Raw genomic sequence first — 21,040 nt, forward strand, 5'->3', positions numbered from 1 at the left:
TTACCATGGTGATGGCTCGTTCCTCAGTTAACTACCAATGAAACCTCAAAGAATTCTAATATGGAGGTTGTTTTTTTTTGTGTGCAAAAAGTAAATTTATTTTCTTGATGGATTTCAATTTTAATAACCTTTATATGCAATTTTGGTGTTAAATAAAACGTTTACAAAGCAGCTTATATACGCTATATTCAGGTTTTTAGTGTAACTCGCCCCCCGTGAGGATGGTGCTGGTTAAAATGATGCGAACAATTGGATAACATCACATCCATCTGTGTATTCAGTCTATGATCGGGACAGTAGTCTTGCTTTCTTTCACTTTTGCCATTTTATAATTTGTCATTTCAAAATAAAATTCCCCCCCCCTTTTTTTTGCCTCCTTAATTTAGAGGATAAAGAATTATATTTCATAGAAAAACAAAACTGTATTGAGAAAAGTTTTGGGAGGTTTCAAGTTCTCTTCAGTTTGGTCAAAGGTTTAACTCAGCAGCATCTGGTGGACATTGGAGGAACTGCAGCTGGTCCCACTCGAGCTCGGACTGAAACGCTGACCAACATGAACAGGATACAGGAAGCAGCCGGTGTGGCAGCATATTTTAATATTTAAGATAAATATGAATCAGGAAGTCAGTGAAATCCTTTACAAATTAAAAATTCAACAATTCAACAGAAACAATATACAAGAGAATATATATTAAAAAAAAAATCTTTGTTGTGTTTTCTTAAAATAAAGCACCATCAAACACAACATCTATTGTTATACAACTTTTGGGTTTAACATCAAATATAAGTGAATACTTAAAAATAAAGTTATAGCAAAGATAAAAAAAATAAAAAAAAAAAAAAAAACATGAAGGATGAGAAACAAAACAGGAGGAAGCTCTAAAAACGGTTGTAAATACAACTACTATTTACACGATGTGTGTTTGTGTGTGTTCAGACAGCGTTATTGGTGTTGTTATTGATCTCAATATTGCTGATCAGTTCGGTGACCAGCTGCTGCACGGTGTGAGAACGCAGCCGGCCGACCTCCAGCACGCCCTCGTGGTTCACGCTGTCCGAGTCCTCGTAACTCTTCACCACCTGATCAATCAATCAATCAATCAATCAATCAATCAATCAATCAATCAATCAATCAATCAATCAATCAATCAATCAATCAATCAATCAATCAATCGGCCAGTCGCTGAGTCCTCAAATCTGCCTCTTGCAGGCAGCACAAAGTCAATTAACCAATTACCCGGTCAATCATTCAGTTTATTAGTAAGTCAGTTAATCAATCAATCAAACTTCTATCAAGTCACAATTAATCAGTCCATCAAAGCTGATCAACAGATCGATGCGTGTTACCTTGTTGGTGATCAGAGAGAGGCCGAAGACTCTCAGGCCGCAGTGAGTTGCCACGACGACCTCAGGAGCCGTACTCATACCTGAAAAGGGACCAGCAGAGGTTACGGACACCGATCACAGCAGCGCTGCGAAGTTCAGGTCGAGTATTGATCCCGACGTGACTCGATCAATGGCGTGTCTGATGTGAAACGGTCCGTCGTACCGACAGCGTCCACGCCGAGTCGATGCAACAGTCTGGCCTCAGCGATGGTTTCAAAGTTGGGACCGCCCACCATGGCGTACACGCCCTCCCGCGTGAGGCCGGCCACGCCCAGCTGCTTGGCGATCTCCATCGCCAGGCAACGCAGGCCTTTGTCGTAGCAACCTGACATGGCTGGGAAGCGAGGCCCAAACCTGTAGAACAACAAACAAATAGCAACGTTAAAACAAACGTCACAACAATAAAACAGCAACAGGAACAACAACGACTTTGTCAACATGATGATTTAAAAGTTAAAATGTAAGAAGTAAAAAAAAAAATAATAATAATAACAACAACAACAACAACAACAACAATATCCAGGTATGTAGTGTCGCTGTTACTTGTCATCGTTGGGCCCACATAGCGGGTTCAGACCGACCAATCCGGGGAAGTTGACGTGGTCTTTGATGATCATGATGTCACCAGGCTGCAGGCCGTCAGCCAATGAGCCGGCAGCATTTGTCACGATCAGAGTCTCCACCCCTATCAGCTTGAAGACTCGCACCGGGAACGTCGTCTGGACGACAGACGGACAGACAGACGGGTATTTTTTTTTTTTTTTTTTTATCAGAACCTCAGTCATCATTTGTCTCAAACAGAAGAAGCTTCCCGTTCAGGTCTGTTGTCATGGAAACAAGTTATTTTTCAGGTAGTATAAATGACGGAAGTGCGTTTTGTGTTCATTCAGCGGTTTTGTTGTGACAGAGCGCCACCTAGGGGAGAGTCAGGTACTCGCAGTGTCTAAGACACACAAAATTAGAGTGGGTTTTGGGTTTGTGTGTGTGTGTGTGTGTGTGTGTGTGTGTGTGTGTGTGTGTGTGTGTGTGTGTGTGTTTTACATAGAGGGTAACAATAGCAGCATTGAACAGTTTGTTTAAAAGGCTGCATGTGACCAAACTCATGCATGACCTGAAGTGTCTTCTCTCACACACACACACACACACACACACACACACACACACACACACACACACACACACACACACACACACACACACACACACACACACACACACACACACACACACACACACTACTGCAGGTCCAGTCTCGTGCCACTGATTACGGTCATGTGTGTTGCAGCTAGATTGCGTGACTCAGCTTTTGTAATCAGCCCACTGGAAAGAAATCCACCGTCAACACCTGAAAACACTGAAATGTGAAGTCTGCTGCAGGTTCAGGAGTTAGTGACTGCATCACATGTGTGTGTGTGTGTGTGTGTGTGTGTGTGTGTGTGTGTGTGTGTGTGTGTGTGTGTGTGTGTGTGTGTGTGTGTGTGTACCTTGCAGAGCGAGTGTCCTTCGTACATGTGGAAGCGACCCTGCATGCACACGCACGTCTTCCCCTTCAGCTCCCCAAAAACCAGCCGACCTGCGTGACCTTGCACTGCAGAACACACACAGACCGGCAAATTCAGTTTCATCCAAAATCAAACCACACCTGAACTCGCATCCGTCGCCGCGATCTGATGTTTAGTGTCTTCAGAGGCAAATGCAAAAACAATTTGCCGAATTCAATGCATTCATTATTTACTAATTTAACAAGGATTTAGTTCGCCTCAATTCTTTTTGTCCGTGCAGCAAAAAAACAAAAAAAAAAAAAACAGCCGCCTCCGACTGTAAATCAGGATTTTGTGTGCCTGATATGTGAATGAACAGTTTTACACGTGAGAAAACGTACAGTTAATCAATAAAGAAAGAATTATCAAAGGTTTTGCTCTTTTAAATGACGGCTTTTCAAGTATTAGTGTTGAACAAATGTCCGACTGTCATTTTTAAAACGGAATAATTTAGAGGTTTAGTAATAATAATAATAATAATAATAATAATAATAATAATAATAATAATAGTATTATGGTACCTGTGCTCTGAGGGAAGCCCGGGATGTCCGAATAAGCGAAGGAGTCTTGACACTTGAGGGTGTCGGCGAGCATGCCCAGTCCGGACCCGCAGATGATCGCCACCTGGGGGCGGTGCTTCGTCTGGGTCATCAACCAATCGGCCGTCTTCTGGTATTCGTCATGACTGCCGACACGAAGAACAGGAAGGAGACGGAAGTGCTTTAAATAACCTTTTATGATTTTTAACTTCAACTTCTCTCCAGACTGGACAATCTGCTCTGATGTGGGGTGCCGGCGGCATCATCATCATCATCATCATCATCATCATCATCATTATTATTATTATTACATCTTTTCTGGTAGTTATTTGGAGAATCATGCTTCTGTCAGCGAAGCATTTTCCTCTCTGTTTGGATCTATTTGAGTTCAAAACATTTCGGATCGGGTCCAAAATATTACCTGCTTATCAAGTTTACTGTTGTACAATATTCTGGTATGCGACGATATTTATTACAACTCATAATTTAATGAGCATCCCGCAGCATCACCTCACCTGTCGGTAGTCCGGGGCGACTGGGTGTGCACACGGCCCTGCGGTCTCATGCCCTTTTATGGGCATCGACGGGGCGTTTACTTACGCTAAGTAGGAACAACTGGCACGGGCTTCCCACCTACAAGGACCGTGGGAATCACCGATACGAGAACACAGGCGCCAACAAATCCGGGCTTTAAGAACACGTCATGACGTAGACTTTTCTTCTTAAGTACAAATTTAAGGAAAATCTTAACACGGTATCGGTGAATGAGGCCCATTGTTTTGCAACTTGCTGCTTAGCGTTGTGTTCGGCTGCAGCGGTATAAGAATAAGTATTTGTTGCACTAAAAAAAAAACCGTCATTATACCAACGTTTACGGCGATGAATGTGTCGCTGTTCAGAAAACAAATATCTCAGGTTCAAACAGAATATTTTGAAATTTCAGCGATTCAGAACGAAAACAGGTCAAAGTTGAAACAAGAAGTGTTTCTCTGCAGGATGTAACATAACCTGAGCATTCATTGTTCACGGTTTGGTTTATTTATGACCTGTTGTTGTCCTGCTGGATCCCATCAAGCTGCCGTGTTGACGCGTCTCTAACTGTGAAACTGTATAAAAATGTTAAGCATCAGGACGAACTGCAGGAAAATGTGCGACTGAATAGTCACAAACACACAGATGTTATTGTTCACCTTCATAAAGTGACTTAGGGTTAATTAACTGTTTTAAAGAAACAGTTTGACAGTTTTAAAAAACAGGACATTTATTTTCTTTCATAACTGTCTGTTAAATACAAAGTTACAGCCAGCTGGCTCGGCTCTGCACAAAAGTTTAAAATAATCCAGTTTGTGCTCATTAAGATGTTGTAACACGACGTGTGTCTAGTTGCCTCACAATTTAGTTTTTACGGTGCCGTGCAGCAAAACCAGAAAAATAAGAATAGCTTTTATAGGAAAGGACAAATAAATTATACTCTGCTTAAAGTCCATCATAAATTATTATTATTATTATTCCAAAACGTTTACACCCTCTATTCAAGCTTTTTACTCCAAAACTGCACTCCAGCATTAGTGAGCATCATATTTACAAAATGTTGGGTTAAAAAAACAAAACAAAAAAAACTACTTTAATTACTTTACTGTACTTTTGTTTTGGTAGCACGTTTAAATCCTCCAAAAACTCAGGAAAACAGGTCAGTCTGTCTCAGTCACAATCATTTTTCTGTTCATTAATGAGCACTGTTTTTCTCAAATTTAGAAAACGACATCTAGTTGTTAGACTCTTGTTCTTTAGGGAGCGGATAAAAGTCCTTTATTTGGTACCTGATTCATACAACTAGATTACACAGTAAACCACGGGGCGTTTTATAAAGTGTTAAAAAGTCTGTTTGGGGTTCTGGATTAAGAACCAAACAAAACAAAACAAAAAAACAACAACAACAAAAAAAAGGGTCTGCAAGCTGATTAACAGGACCGGGAGGCAGAAAAATAAAAGACTTTCCTCAAATCTGTGATATTTTGAGCCAGAAAGTTCACTAAAAAGTGATTTAGTACATTGAGAGAAAGATGTTAAAGTAATAATACAATAAAACACATATTTGTTCGAAAAAAAAAAAAGATTTAATAAAGACGTTTTCTCACCTGATCTGCTCTTTGCTGTGCATGACGGGCGTGAGATGAATACAGCAGAGGGATGTGTGTGTGTGTGTGTGTGTGTTTCAATGAGCAGCCTCTGTTGCTGTGTATGTGTATGTGTGTGTGTGTGTGTGTATGTGTATGTGTGTGTGCGTGTGTGTGTGTGTGTGTGTGAGAGTGTGTGAGGATGGAAGAGTGAGAGTGCAGCCGGCTGATGCCGATCATCCTACATATTCGCCGGTCACATGTTCCCGATTGATCAACAACTCGCCCATTCATCAGCAGCAGCCAATAGCGTCGCAGCGTTGTAGAAATGTGTGGGTGGAGATTTTTTTTTTTTTTTTTTGGGGGGTTGTGTAAGAACCGCCTGGTTCTCCGAGTACTCACACAGTTAGTTGTGATTGAGGCGTGACCACAAAAATACACACTCGCACGGAGTTACCCCGTATGTACAGTATGAGGATGGACGGTGAGAGAAAATAACACAAATTTAAATACATGTGAAAGACTATCATTCTTAAGTGCTGATACCGCCACCTAGAGGCTGCAGCTTTCATTGCAGCCACAAAAATGCAAAAAAGAAAAATCATTTTTAAATGTAAAAACAGTGGTAATAAATGTTCATTATTTTAACAGTAACAAAAACAATTTCACATCTGTATGAATTTTTAAGGTTTTCTCTCGTCACACCCTCAGCGTGTATTTGTGATGTATTATTTTGTACTTTGGTTTTTATCAGATATAATCACCAACATGAACAAAATATGCAGCTTCTTCAAGTTTCAGTCCTCCAATCTAACCAGAGATGTTTTATCGTAACGTATACAGACTAAAATATGACGCCAGCTGCACCTGCGGTTTGGCGTTTCCTCCGGTGGCCCCGCCCCCCCCACGAGTTCCCACTCGGACCACGGACATCAGTCGGCGCAGAAGAAGCTTTACAAATAAGAAAGTTTCGCGGATTAGTATTTATAAGAAAAGTGTAAAAACGGACAGGCTTGTCAATGGTTTTGATTTAAGGGGGAAATCTTTTTTTTTTTTTTTTTTTTTTGGGGGGGGGGGTGCGGGGTTTCTGTTCTTGCAATACCACAAGTCACCACCGGGGGACATCGGCCGTTGAGGCCAATTTATCCTTTAAGCTTCAGCTTCTTCACAATGATTTGCAAAAAATATGACATTAGAAGTTCAGTTAAAACAACAGGAAATGTGTTTCTTTGCTTTCTCTCATTAGTACATTAAGTATGAAGCTGTAGCCAGCAGCTGGTCAGCGTAGCTTAACTATAAAGAAAAAAAGAACACGTATAAGTTGGCGAAGTTAATTTTGTGGACCTGAAGCCGGTCAGGTGGAGAATCAGAGGTGTGTCCGTTTAACAAGCAGCAGCTCGTTGGTTTTTAGCCTCATGACCGCTAACATACCTCACATGTTCTTCCGCCGCTGCTCTGATCAGCTGCTGCTAATGAGGCTCATGTGGTTCTGATTGAAGAAAACCAGAACTGGACTGACAGGAAGTCCATTCAATTCGTAAAACTTGATCCTCCAAACTCCTCATTATACTTTAAACGACAGCAAACACGTTTATTCAGCAAAATTTAACCCAAAATGATCTTAAAAAAAAAAAAAAAATTAAAAATACAAAGTTGAACAAAAAGCACACTGATCACACATGTCACATGACTCCGATGGTGTTCTTCTGTGTGAACATGAAACACATGGATCTCTGTGCTTTAATTCAGTCTTTTGTCTTTTAGTTTCACACGTGCCAACACGTGTGTAGTTGTGTGTGTTTGTATGTGTGTTATTTAAGCCATGTGGAAGATGGTTATCAGGTTAATGACGAGAGGGCAGCTGGTGGTTAGAGACACAGAGCGAGAGAGAGGCTCATGTTGTACTGAGGAACAAGTATTTTATATAATAATAATACAAAATAAAAAGGATGTAGAAATCTTATGTGCCATTAAATATTTGTATACATGATGTGAATCCAATACTTACCGCAGCTGTATGTGTGGTTGCATGACTTGATAAAACACGAGCAAATTAAGAAACCAGCATGTCAGCTGGACTTTGCTGAGACTCGCTGCACAAATTTTAGTGCCTGTAAATGTTATTCATCCTCCTGCACATCAGGAGGTGCAATATGTACGATTTTTTATTTTAAACCATTCAGAAAGGATCCTGAGCTAGCACCGTCCTGTCTCGTAACGCCACGCCTCAACAGGGAGTCAATATAATATTATATTAATATGGAATATACAACCTGAGAATGATACGGTACAATGGGTGAACTCGGGTAACGTGAGATTGAAATCTCATAACATCACTATAAGTTTTATTGAGGAAAGTGGTCATTATTAATATCTTAAACACTTAACGTTAGCCTCCTTTATATGTTGGATCCTTTGAGTGGATCCAAGGATTGCTTTGTTAAAACGCCGTAATGAGTCCTGGATCAAAGCGCAGCTTCGTACTAGTTCTTCATGGAGTCATCGTTGTGGTTAATTCTCCACGACATCGCTGAGTTTGTTTTGAGTTTAAAATGCACTTGATCAGAAATCACCATCGACAGAAAACAAGGCCTTTTGTTCCTCTCGGAGACCTCAGCTCATAAATTAGTGTCATTTGACTTTAAGTTTCACCGTCACGTGTTGAATTGACTGATATATTCCAGGTTTAGTTGTCTTTGCCGCTCTGTGTGTGTTTAATGCTCAGCTGAAGGCTCGGCATTACTGCCTCCCTTCACCTCCGTCGAAAATGTGAAAAATGTGACCGCGTCCATTAAAGAGGTATTTGGATATCTGGCATTCTCGGTCGTACGTGACGTGAATTCCTGCTGCTTCAACCGTTGAGGCCTGAAAATGTCCAAACGGGTTTTTGTGACACGCATGACTTTTCTCTACTGTAGATCAAACCAGCAATGAGCTGTTAAACACGAGCAGCGGTGTGTCATATACAGCGTCAGACAGCCAGAGTCCATAACGTCGGTCCAGACTGATGCCTCAACAACTCCTGGATGCATCGTGATTAAACATCCCACAGACATTCATTGTGCCCGGAGGATGAATCCCGATGACTTCGGTACTCCTCTGAATTTTTCTATATCGCCACTATAGGTTTATTGTTTGTGGGTTTAGAGCAGGGATGTCAGCAGGTGACCTCAGAGATCCGTACTCGGGTCGATCGAGGTTGTTTTTTCTTTCTATACGTTATCGGCTTTACTGAGCCGCATTCAGCCTACGTTTTACATCAACTGTCATATAGTTTTATAAACCGCTTAAAGTTCACTCAGATCACTGTGAGAAAGTGTCATCGGGATTTTTTGTTTTTGTTTGTTGTGGCTGTGAATTTTAAATTGAAGCTATTACACCGATTCGGAGTGAAATAATGATTTTAAAAGTCCTTCTAAGTTTGTTCTCAAAAACTGGGATTGATTCGAGTCATTTACTTTAAGACATCTTTTAGTTTACCTTGTAATTTTGTAAAAACATACAAAACACTGAAGAGCAGTTTAGATTCAGGCATTTTTTTCTTATTACTAATTATTAACAAACCTATTGATTGCCAAGCATATAATAATTTTAATTAACTCGGGGTGATGGGGGACAAAAATCTACTAAATTCAAATCATTTAGTATTTTTTTTTTTTTTTATGAGGTCAATTGTCTTCCAGCACATTTAGATTGAATTGAATTCAACTTTATTTTCTATTAACCTGAGAGAAATTAGTTTTAAAGCCTGTCCCGAAATCCATAAATCCCACAACACTAAACAGCAGACGATTTAATCCGAAAACCAATAAGAGCAATATAACTGGATTTCTGTTAGTACTCAGTGACACATTTAAAGTTGTGGTTTTTTTTTTTCTCTGTGTAAGTAGGACAAACAGCGAAAATGCTCGAAGTCTGACGCATGTCTCTAAAAACAAAGTGTGTGTGTAAAATCCTGAAAAAGTCAGAGAATATTTCAGATTCTCTGCGAGTTGACTCAGACTGTCTGCTGGATGTTTTTGGAAAAAGGATTTTATTCGGTCTCTTTCCGAGCGTCCTAATAAAAACAGTGTGTGTGCGTTTTTTCTGTCAGTGTGACGTCCGACTCGCACAACTAAGAAAAGAGTCTTTGAAATAAGAGCCTCGATGTATTAATAATAAAAAAAAAAAACAGGAAGTAACTTTAGTTTTAGCAAGCAAAGTTGTAAATTAGATCTCACTATTTGAATTGGAAGTTAAGAAGTATTTTTTTTGTAATACAATTAGCGTGAGTAAAGACGGTCTTCTGTAATTTAATGCTCGTGTGTATTTTCCTTAATGTGAGTTTCTTAATGTGCAGGAGGTTGTCAGTAATTTGATTTTGAAAATCCCAGAAAAAAAAAAAAAAAAAGAAAAGTTTGTGACGATCTGTGAACTCGTGTGTGAGAAGGTCGAAACAGAGGTCGAGGTGTGACGGTGTGTAACGTTTCCTTCGGGTTGTTTCACTGATCAGAGTGTGTGTGTGTGTGTGTGTGTGTGTGTGTGTGTGTGTGTGTGTGTGTGTGTGTGTGTGTGTGTGTGTGTGTGTGTGCGTGCGTGCGTGCGTGTGTGTGTGCGCGTCATGTGGACGGCCAACACTAATCAGAGAGGCGATGTGACCGAGAGGCTCCACGCTCGTCTTCAGCAAGTGATAAAAGCTCAATTTGAGCTTTTCCATTGGTTTCGTTATGTTTCGCTTTGATCGCCTACTCTTCATTTTCCAGCTCGGATTGAATAACCGCTGCTCCGTGACTGTGGATCGATACGATCTGCGCTTGATGTCTTGGATCTGAAAGTTCTGGTGTTTCGGAGTCGTTAAAATAAACTCGACTCGACCGGCTCCTAACCGGCTTCACGAAACAGACTGAGATGAATTCTTTTACAATAAGTCTTTTTAAACAACCTCCTCGTGATGAGAGTCAAAATCAGTTAAGAGCAAATGTCGGATGTCTTGCGTCCTTTATGTTCAGCTGTCTCATCGTTTGCATCATATCACAAACCTGCTGTCAACATTTGAATCAATTTCTTGCGCAGTTCGATGGCGTTTCAAATCGCATACTATTTCTTTTTTACTTTTAGTCCGTAATGCAGAAAGTATCCACTGTTGCGTCTCGTATGTTTACATTTGGGAAATGCTACTTCGTCATAAAAAAATGCGTCTTGAACTTTGACCCTCGTGGTCAAATCCGTCCGTGATCCACAGTTTTCTTTGTTGTTGTTACAGCAGGGGACAAAAAAAAAAAAAAAAAAAGATATGAATCAAATGTTTTAATCTAAAGGACCAAAGTTTTGCTGAATATGAATATTATTACACGTATTGATGGCTACGGAAAAGACATTTGATTTTTCAGCACCGAAAATTTGGCATGAAGTTGTTCTTTTAACACAAGCCTCATCTTTCCCAAAATAAAAATAAAAACCTCACTTCTTCCCCCTGCGGACGCCTGCAACCTTTTCCAAAACTCACATGCAAAATCTGCAGCTGACTTGTGACCATCAGCTCACGATCACAAGTTTGAATTCTTGCTGCTCTCCGACTTCCCCGCAGAGAAAAAGCAAAAAGTTTCAGCTTCAACGAGGCCACCGCTGCCTCTGGACATACTGACCGACATCCTGGGAAGCAAACTTCCCACTAAACCAAATATTACTACAGCAAACACGAAACTCTTCTGCGAAGTCTCAACGTGATGCGTTAAATACTGTTTATGTTTTAATTACTGGAGCATATGATGCTTTTTTTTAGAGAGAAATGTTGAGATTTATCATCTGAAACACAAAAACAAAAGCAGTCGATAAGAGAAACGGTTTTAATATGTTTATGAAGTGAGACCTATTTTGGAGAAGACTTTTTATAATGTGAAGATGTTTTTATAAACTAGAGACCATTTCTGATCCACAGTGTCCTGCAGAACACTGACTTTGATGAATCCAACAGTTGGAGGCTTGGACACATATTTTAAACATTTTTAACCTGTTTTTTTTTAGTATAAATTGTTCTGAAAATACTCTCTGTAGTTCGCTTTTTAAATATCAATATATTCATTGACACCCAGTAATTAAAACATTTGTCTGGTAAGTCCAGCAATTGTGTTTGGGCTTTTATTTTGAAGGTGCTTTTTGTTGCGAAGAAACGGCACGAAATCCAATTTGACTTTGACAACAACTTTGACTTTATAAATGTACCTTATGCGAGCCAGCGAACGTAGAAAAACCACCTAAACAACAAAATACAAACCAAACCAAACCGGAGAGAGAAGAGAGGGAGATAACAGCGGACATACCGGGAGAGCTGGTGGAGTTTGTCTCCCTCTGGTGGCCGGAAGCTGCTCTCGCTTCGCATCTGGCGACAGAAACAAACAAGCCACTGTGAACAATTATCACACAGCCGAGTCCTTATTAACGGCAGCAGATCGGAGTCGATGAAGCCCAACCAGCCGAGTGCCGACATCACAGCAGAGTGTGAGAAAGTGTGTTTCGAGTCACTTAACAGTCCGTGTGATCTCACTGAAGTTCTTCACTGTCTGAGTGTCAGAATCAGGAATTCTTCACTGATCCATCAACACTTTGGTGATTGTGTGTGCGTTGCATCATGCTGACATTCTTGTCAGATCCCTGCGCGCGCGCACACACACACACACACACACACACACACACACACACACACACACACACACACACACACACACACACACACACACACACACACACACACACACACACACACACCAGATCCAGCAGGTGTGTGAGGTAACTGTGCTGTTTTTATTACAGATATTAGTCTTTTAAAGATTCAGTGTGTCTCTGATAATAATCGGCGTGTACTGTCCTCCCCTAAAACACGGCTGTAAGTGCGAGCAGACACAAACCTACATTTATTGCACCCTCTAGTGGTCGAAGAAGTGACTACGGAGAACCGTAGAAAGAGTGACGGGCTCCTAGACTTCGGTTCTCCGTACCGTGTTGTGTTCATTAACATCACGTGATGTCAGCCGCTGATAGACAGGCCTCAACAACAATAATAAGAGAGATCCTTATACATCGTTCTGTTTCATGATGCGGCTGAATAATTGTTTCTACTTGATTCAAGTGACGGTTTAATTGTTTTACGTTCATAATAACTACTTTTTTTGGTTTTTTTTTTTTTGGAAAAACTTAAAAACGTAACAACCGTATTTCCATGAATTGCGGGTAATTAAATCTTGACAAATGTGTCCAAACAAACCGGTTCACGTCGGTGACTAAAAACCAAACCAAACTGCGACCGTTTCACAACGTTAACCACCGGTTTATTATCGTTGCCGTGACGACGAGGTTCCGGCAGCGGCTGTCGCCGGCGCTCGGCAACAGCCGAACACAGTAAATGTGCTGCTCTCTGCATGAAGGCGTGTTGGTCCTGCAGAGGAAGATGAACAAAAATTCAATGTTTTTTTTTTTTTTTTTTAGAATTTCAAAGCCTTCCCGAAATAAATTCTGGCGTGGAGATGTTGAATCCTACAGAGCTCCCGGAGTTAAAAAGATCGATTTTTATTTTGCACCCATTATTGGTTTTTTTGTCAGACTGAAAGTAGTCAAATTTAAATATTTTGAGTCTTAAAAAAATGTGTAATTAGCTCATAATTTTTTTTTACTTTTAATTGCACAACATGAGAACGTCTATAAGAGCACAAATCCCGGGGGAAAGTACAGAAGACAGCACGTCCACATGTCCCCTCAATGTCCTCGGCAGGAGCTTCTACCATGTGCGCGTATAGTTTGGTTCCTTATGAACAATTCTGGATTCGTATCGTGGGAACTCGAAACAAATAAAGATAAATAAATTACCAGGAAAAAAACACATTGAGGTGTTTTTTTTGCATAAATCTTTACAAATTTTAAAGTGCGTGGAAGTGGAGGATGATGCTGCTGCTGCTGCTGTTAATGCAACTGTTATAGATGTGACATCATGGCAGTATGAGGTCAACACACACACACACACACACACACACACACACACACACACACACACACACACACACACACACACACACACGCATGCACGCACGCACACAAACAAGTCAACACTGTAACTCTTCTGCAATCAGAGGTTGACTACATCCTTCAAATAGCCTAAGTGTGTGTGTGTGTGTGTGTGTGTGTGTGTGTGTGTGTGTGTGTGTGTGTGTGTGTGTGTGTGTGTGTGTGTGTGTGTGTGTGTGTATGCGTGTTGGTCAGCGTTGCGTGTTGATTGCACCTCGTTACGGCAGAAAGCAGCCGGATGGTGATGGAAGGAGTGTGTGTGTGTGTGTGTGTGTGTGTGTGTGTGTGTGTGTGTGTGTGTGTGTGTGTGTGTGTGTGTTTTGTTTGTTTCAGTCGGAGGCGTATGGGCGAGTGTGTGTGTGTGTGAAGGGTATTGCCTCGAGTTGCGTTTGATGGTTGCACAGGAGAGCAACAAAACCATGGACACACACACACACACACACACACACACACACACACACACACACACACACACACACACACACACACACACACACACACACACACACACACACGTTTGAGAGTTAACATATGAATTAATATTTCATATTTCGTCTATATTTACATTGTTTAGGTTTTTATGAGCTAATAGTTTTAGTTTTGTATCAAATGCACTTTTATTCCGTTTTTTCTTATTTTTATTTGTAATGATTGAACAGAGTTTCTGTTCAGATGCATTCGGGGTAATCAAACAGTAGAAACTGACACCAATCACAGGGTCTCCTGTCAATCATGAATGTTGTGTTGCAGGTCCAGTGTTTGTTTTCTTATCTGAAGGTTTTACATTCTCATAATCTGCCACCCATCCTTCAATCCTTCAGCTCATCCTGCGGGAGGCTGCAGCCGCCCTCGGCTCACACAGAGAAAAGACAACCGTTCACACCAATGGGAAATCTAGAAATGCTCATAATGCTGCATTCATGCAGGATTAGGATGCGTTCGTGCATTATTCCAGGCCGGTTGGCTCGAGTGCTGAACTTGCAGTCACACCAGATTAATGACCTAAATTAACTGCTTTTGTTGCGTTAAAGTACAAACAAACAATCCAAGACTCCTAAAAGGAGTTTAAAAGATGATATTCATGTAGCCTGTTAATAATATTGGGATTTGTTTTGGTGCGTAAAGTAATAAAGCAGGGGAGTTGTTTTAAAGTCACATTCACGCCTTCGAGGGGCGAAAACGTCCAAAACCGAAAAAGGCGCAAAATTCACCCAACGTCATCAGGAAACACTCACAGAGTCAGTCTGGTTCAGTGAATCCTCACCACAGATTTATCAAACCGGCTCTCACTTGTGAGGAAGCGTCATTCAAATGTCTGCCTGCTCCTCTGCTGTTATTGACACTGCGAGAGTGTTTTATTTTGGTAAATGAGGGAGAGATCTGAGGGTCCCATGAGAGGAAGAGTCTGACTCCTAATTAGCTGCTGATGCAACACAGCAGGGGAGACAAGAGCTGAGATGATCTTCAGAGGTTGACTTGTTTGATTCTCAAATTTAAATTTAAAAGGTCCTACACACACACACACACACACACACACACACACACACACACACACACACACACACACACACACACACACACACACACACACACACACACCTGCAGTTTATCTGCTGCAGTTCTGACGTGCAGCCATCTTTCACTTTTCAGAAGGGAAATATTGTACTTTTTACTTGACTACCTTTATTTATTTGACCAAATGAAGCCAGCCCGTCCCGACCTTGTTGACTCGTGACACAGTTAGGGTTCGTGAAAGTAAACGCAGTAATAATCTTGTGATTTGTCATTATTCGTAACCGTTTCATTTATTTCTTCGGGACAGTTTGCCTGAAGGAGCTACAGCCTGTTTCAGAGTATTTTTTTTTTAAAAGCAAAGGTAACGCCAGTCTGGGTCAGCTCAACATGTGTCTGTGTGTTTAACATCAAGAGGTCAGAGGTCTGCTGAGAACTGTCACACACTGTAATAGTTTGGCCAAGTGGTAGTAAGTACCGTAACCGTCTTCGTCAGGTTCATTAATGATGATAAATTGTGCTGATAAAACCACATGACTCCTATCAAAGTTGGGTCTGAAGTGTTATTACTGATTGATAAAGGGTGCATGCATTTTTCAGTAGCACTGATTGCAGCTGCAGGGTAACGCATCCCGTGTGACTTCAGCTTCAGGTCATTACGAAATGTGTTAAATTCACGCTGTGTAGACAAAACGGCCCCAAAATATGAGCAACAATCTCGCTAGATGAACATAATTCTTGGCGGGTATGGCAGCATAACACGCCTCTGTATCAGGTATCATTCGATTTAAAAAAAAAAAAAAAAAGTTTAAACGAGTGCACTTAAAAAAAATTGTGAGAGAATCACAATCTCAATTCGAAGCCAAACAAAACCCGGAGATTCTCATTTTATCCAGAATCTTGCAGCCCGAGTAGAAACTCTGTCTGAAGAAGCTCCACGTCGCGCAACCGTAACAGAAAAACTTTTTTTTTTTTTTTTACACACTGATGCATCAGTATTAATCTAATAATGTCGTACAGATGTTCCTAATAGTTTGCCCGCCCCTTTAACAAATACAAAGGAGGCAAAATATCCGGAACACTCTTCAATATATATCAGTCCAGTGGAAAAACACCTCAACCACCCCAACATGACAACAGCACTAAACATGAAGGAGCACAGAGCTGTTGTGCTGGATTGCAGTAGATTGCGCAAGTGTTCCTAATAAAGTGGTTCATAATTAATACATCAGTCACAGGGAGCATTTTATTGCAGAACTGCTACTTTCAGTCTACTTCACTTTAGGCTGTTGTATTGGTAGTTTTAGTTAAGCAAAGACTCTGAATGTCTTTTCCACCCCCTGCCTGAATTATCATTTCACATAAATACGTTTGGTAAATTAAAAGAAGACGGAAAAAGAAAAGAAAACCAACAATCAGCCAACTCAGGGAAAACAAGTATAACACACTTTACACTGCAAAACATGGCAAAAACATGTGTTTTCTATTTATAGTCATTACATTACACAGTAACTGTTATAACAGCTGCAGTGTAATTTTAGAGGTTACTGCCGGGCTCTGATTGGTTGGTCATACTCAGGAATAGGGAAAAAGACAGACAGGTGTCAGTGTCCAGTCAGATCATTTTGGTTTTAGATTTTGAGCCAACGACCGCAAAAAATACACTCATGTTCCTAAAAAAAAAAAACCCGTTTAAATGTCAGTGTTGATTGATGTGCTCTGTCCCCTGAAAATAAAAAAATAAAAATGAAATAAAAGAAACAAGATGGTAAATATAATATGTATAAAAAGATGTGACGATATGATTCTTAGAGATTTCTGTTTAGTTTCAGTTGAACTCCGTCTTGATGAATATTTTAAGATCCAGGCCTCAATAAAAAGTTCTGCTTCTTTTGTACAGACAGAGAGATGAGGTCAAAGGTCAGACCCCTTGTAAAACACAAACACACACGCACGCACGCACACACACACACACACAAGTGCACATACAGTCATGTCACAGAGGATGAAGTCGTCATGCCAACAGCAGACATTACTGCTGGTTTCATCACAGAGAAAATCCCAAGATGGCCTCAGTGTGTGTGTGTGTGTGTGTGTGTGTGTGTGTGTGTGTGTGTGTGTGTGTGTGTGTGTGTGTGTGTGTGTGTGTGAGAGAGAGAGTGAGGGGGGTAGATATCAACACACACACAGTACTTAAGTGTCTTCTTATCTCAGTTTTGCATCATCCCTGGTGACCTCTGAGTGTGTGTGCGGTGGGGATTACAGAGGAGGCTGAATTGAGATGGAGGCTGAGAAGAGATCAAGTTTCATTCTCCAAAAAAAAAAAAGAGAGCATTACATTACAATTATGATTGATAGGAAAACTACAATATTAATCCGAGAGCTCAAACCTTCACAGCTGCATTTAAACAGGAAAGTCTCGAAATTAACGTCCCTGATGCAGCAAAATGGCCATTCTCGATAGCTACACTTTGTCTTTATTTCTAGGTCTAACTTTTAAACAAACACTTTAAATGATCTATGTTTAAATTTAAAAAAAAAAAAAAAAAAAACTTAAAAAATACGTTTTCTGGAAAAGTTGCAGGGAGTTTAGGCTTTTTGCCCCAATATACGCTGTTTTGGGCTCATTTCCTTTCATCTCCACTCTCTCTCTCTGAGCCGCAGCAACAATAACACGGCAGGTTGAAATAAGCCATAATTCTCCTCTAAAGATGTTTTCGGTGACTTGTGGTGGCCGTACTTCCTGCTGTCGCACTGTGAGGCAGCTCCATTTGAAAATGAATCCAACAGCGTCAGCGCCCCCGACACGTCCTCACACAGACACGGTTCGGTATAACGATGATCTGCTCAGCGCTGCTCGCTAGTTTTCTCCCTTTTTTGCCACGAGGGAGGAGGAAAACAAAAAGCCGAATGTACTGAGCGCAGCATGAAATCCCGTGAGTCGCACGGACATTTTACGATTGCCCCCAATAGAGTCCAAGACTCGGTCTGTTGTACTCAGCTCATCTGAAATTCAAAGTCCTTTCAGAGATGAATTTGTGGTGCCGTTGAACGTACGGTTTACGCTGAGAGGTGTTCCTGATATTTTGTCCCGACCATTTAAACGAATTAGCTTGACAAAATATTAGTGACGCCTTTTTAAACAGTAGTCGGTATCTTTAATGAAATTGACATCCCTGGAATATTTCTTCTTCTTCTTAATTTCTCTGCCACAAGCTGGCCTTAATAAAAAAAAAAAAAAAAATCAGCTAAACCTTTGATTCATTTTCATCGTCTCCTCTCAACAAGTCCTCCAAACCAAACAAAAACATGTTGATTGTCCATGACCTCAACAACACTACATTCTGTTTTCTGACCAGCAGGACAATAATATTTGCAAAGTTAACGATGTTCCAATTATGAGCACTATGGAAAAGGTTTGGTTAAGTTCGGGCACAAGAACAGCCTCGAAAATCCTGTTCAGTGAGTACAAGGTTAGAGTTACCGATTACTGGGGAAATATATCAGGTTCAAATAAACTGGAATTTCCCTTTTAATAATGCTCCTGTCATGTTTCTGACGGAAGTCTTTAAAAACGACAAATGTGTGACATCCACAGCGGATCGGAGCAGAGTGTGGAAGAAGCTCCCGAAGAGCTAAACAGTCATCCAAACTTGCGTTATTCTGACCGCGGGTTTAAAAAAAAAGTGAGTATTGAGAAAAAAACAAAAACAAAAAAGTGGCTTCGGAACAACTCTATGACCGTTCTTGACTGGCCCAGCCAGAGCTCTGATCTAAACCCAATTGAGCATCTCTGGAGAGACCTGAAAATGGCTGTCCACCAACGTTCACCATCCAACCTGATGGAACTGGAGAGGATCTGCAAGGAAGAATGGCAGAGGATCCCCAAATCCAGGTGTGAAAAGCTTGTTGCATCATTCCCAAGAAGACTCATGGCTGTACTCGCTCAAAAGGGTGCTTCTACTCAATACTGAGCAAAGGGTCTGAATACTTATGACCATGTGATATTTCAGTTTTTCTTTTTTAATAAATTTGCACAAATTTCTACATTTCTGTTTTTTTCTGTCAAGATGGGGTGCTGAGTACATTAATGAGGAATAAAATGAACTTTTTTGATTTTAGCAAATGGCTGCAATGAAACAAAGAGTGAAAAATTTAAAGGGGTCTGAATACTTTCCGTACCCACTGTTAGCACATTTAATCTGCACTTAGCACAGACCGCAGAGTAAACAGGTTGAGGAGCAGATCAAGCTGCAGGGTTGTTTTATCGTCTAACCACCTCGGGGGCTTTAGCGCTCTTTAAAAGCTCCCGCTGTTCAGACACGTTTTCAACTCAGCGAGTTTCCCCCGAGGCTCGACTGATCACGATGCCCTGAAGCCAAACACGGAGAGGGAGAGAGACCACCAGAGCAGAGCCGGGACCAGGCAGGAAGTGCATTAAAAGCTGTAGCACACGCACACACACACACACACACACACACACACACACACACACTGATACATCCTGACTCAGGTGGAGATCAAAACTTCCGCGTCACAGCGGCACAGGTGCTGCATGGATGATAATCCCGACAACGAGGACAGTGTGTGTCAGAAGGAAGGCGAGACACGTGCCTGTGTTATCAATATGTGTGTGTTTGTGTGTGTGTGTGTGTGTGTGTGAGAGCGTGTTTTGATTGCGTGCGCGTGTGTGTGTGTGCGTTGCGAGTGTTGTTCTCAGTCTGTGTGTGTTCTCGTGGCAGGCCGTAGTTGAGTCAGACACTTGGCCTCTGATTTCATCACGTTGGTTATGAAAGAGACAGTAAAGTTTAACACACACGTCATACACACACACACACACACACACACGCGCGCGCGCGCGCGCACACACACACACACACACACGCGCGCGCACACACACACGCGCAAAGTGTTCCTCCTCCTCTGTTTCTTCAATATTTCATCATGTGGCGTAAAAACACGCTAACCATGTGGAGATAACCTGCTGTGTGTTTGAGTGTGTGTCTTAGTGCGTGTGCGTGTGTGTGTGTGTGTGTGCGTGCGTGCGTGTGTGTATAACCAGGTCAGTCAGGCTCCTTACTTGTCGCTTGGAATCCGTCCAATCGGAGCAGAGCTGAGACACACGTTCAGAGGTCGAGGTCATCACAAACACACACACAGGAAATCTGCATAATGACCACGCGACCTCATTTCCTGTGGAGCGGCAGGTGTCCGTCTGTGAGTCCTGTCGGGATTAAAGGACAAGTTCCCCTGCATGTCCATATGTTGCTCCCGTTCACTGGCTGCGAAGCGATCTGTGCTCACCACGGCGACACCGATAAATCCACAGTCCCTGTGACTCGGTAGGTCAGCTGGAGATAATTTCAGGCTTAAACCAGCAAAGTGAAAGTCTTAGTGTTGTGGGATCAGACCTGGGAATCACATGTTTGTTCTTATCAGAACAAAGATCTCCGTTTTATTTGTCTAAATGAGATTGTTCTGCTCTAAAGTCAAATTAAAGGCACTTAATTAATAAACCAATTTGCAAAATACTGACCATATAAACATGAAACGAATAAACAGAATAAAAAAATAGATGATCAACTAAGACAATATAGATGAGGTGTTCGACTTCACTTATCATGCATCCACCTCGTCAGTGACTGTATATTTATTTAAATCTTTCTTTTTCAGGCCGATGTATTCTAAAAGCAAATGAGGAGGTATTTTTGTTAATAAAAAAAAACACAGGTTTTTGTGCGGAAAGTCTGCTTTATGCCGGAACACGTTCAGTAGAGCGTCGACATTATTTTGCGGAAAAATCGGGTGAAGCTCCCGCAAAAATTGCCGAGGTAAATTATTGCGATTTCCCGAAAGTACCGATTAAAGCATTACTGTGTGTGTAAACATACATATCTCTGTATTTTCTTCT

General features: G+C 41.2%; 1 protein-coding gene across 1 annotated transcript; it reads right to left on the minus strand.

Annotated features, from left to right (window-relative positions):
- Positions 1-738: 738 nt before the first annotated feature.
- On the minus strand, positions 739-13,047 carry pnp4a (purine nucleoside phosphorylase 4a). Its single transcript, XM_069711301.1, is given in 12 exon segments — positions 739-1,080; positions 1,348-1,427; positions 1,550-1,740; positions 1,930-2,105; positions 2,871-2,974; positions 3,449-3,612; positions 4,600-4,620; positions 5,595-5,604; positions 6,419-6,488; positions 6,490-6,534; positions 11,883-11,947; positions 11,950-13,047. Coding segments are annotated over 12 exon segments (1,173 nt in total). The 5' UTR covers positions 12,050-13,047; the 3' UTR covers positions 739-933.
- Between the last annotated feature and the right edge of the window lie 7,993 nt (positions 13,048-21,040).

Source organism: Brachyistius frenatus, unplaced genomic scaffold, assembly GCF_029030835.1.
Source record: "Brachyistius frenatus isolate BFR_SWC_R1_liver_20210118 unplaced genomic scaffold, ASM2903083v1 Contig_98, whole genome shotgun sequence".
NCBI classification, from domain to species: domain Eukaryota; kingdom Metazoa; phylum Chordata; class Actinopteri; family Embiotocidae; genus Brachyistius; species Brachyistius frenatus.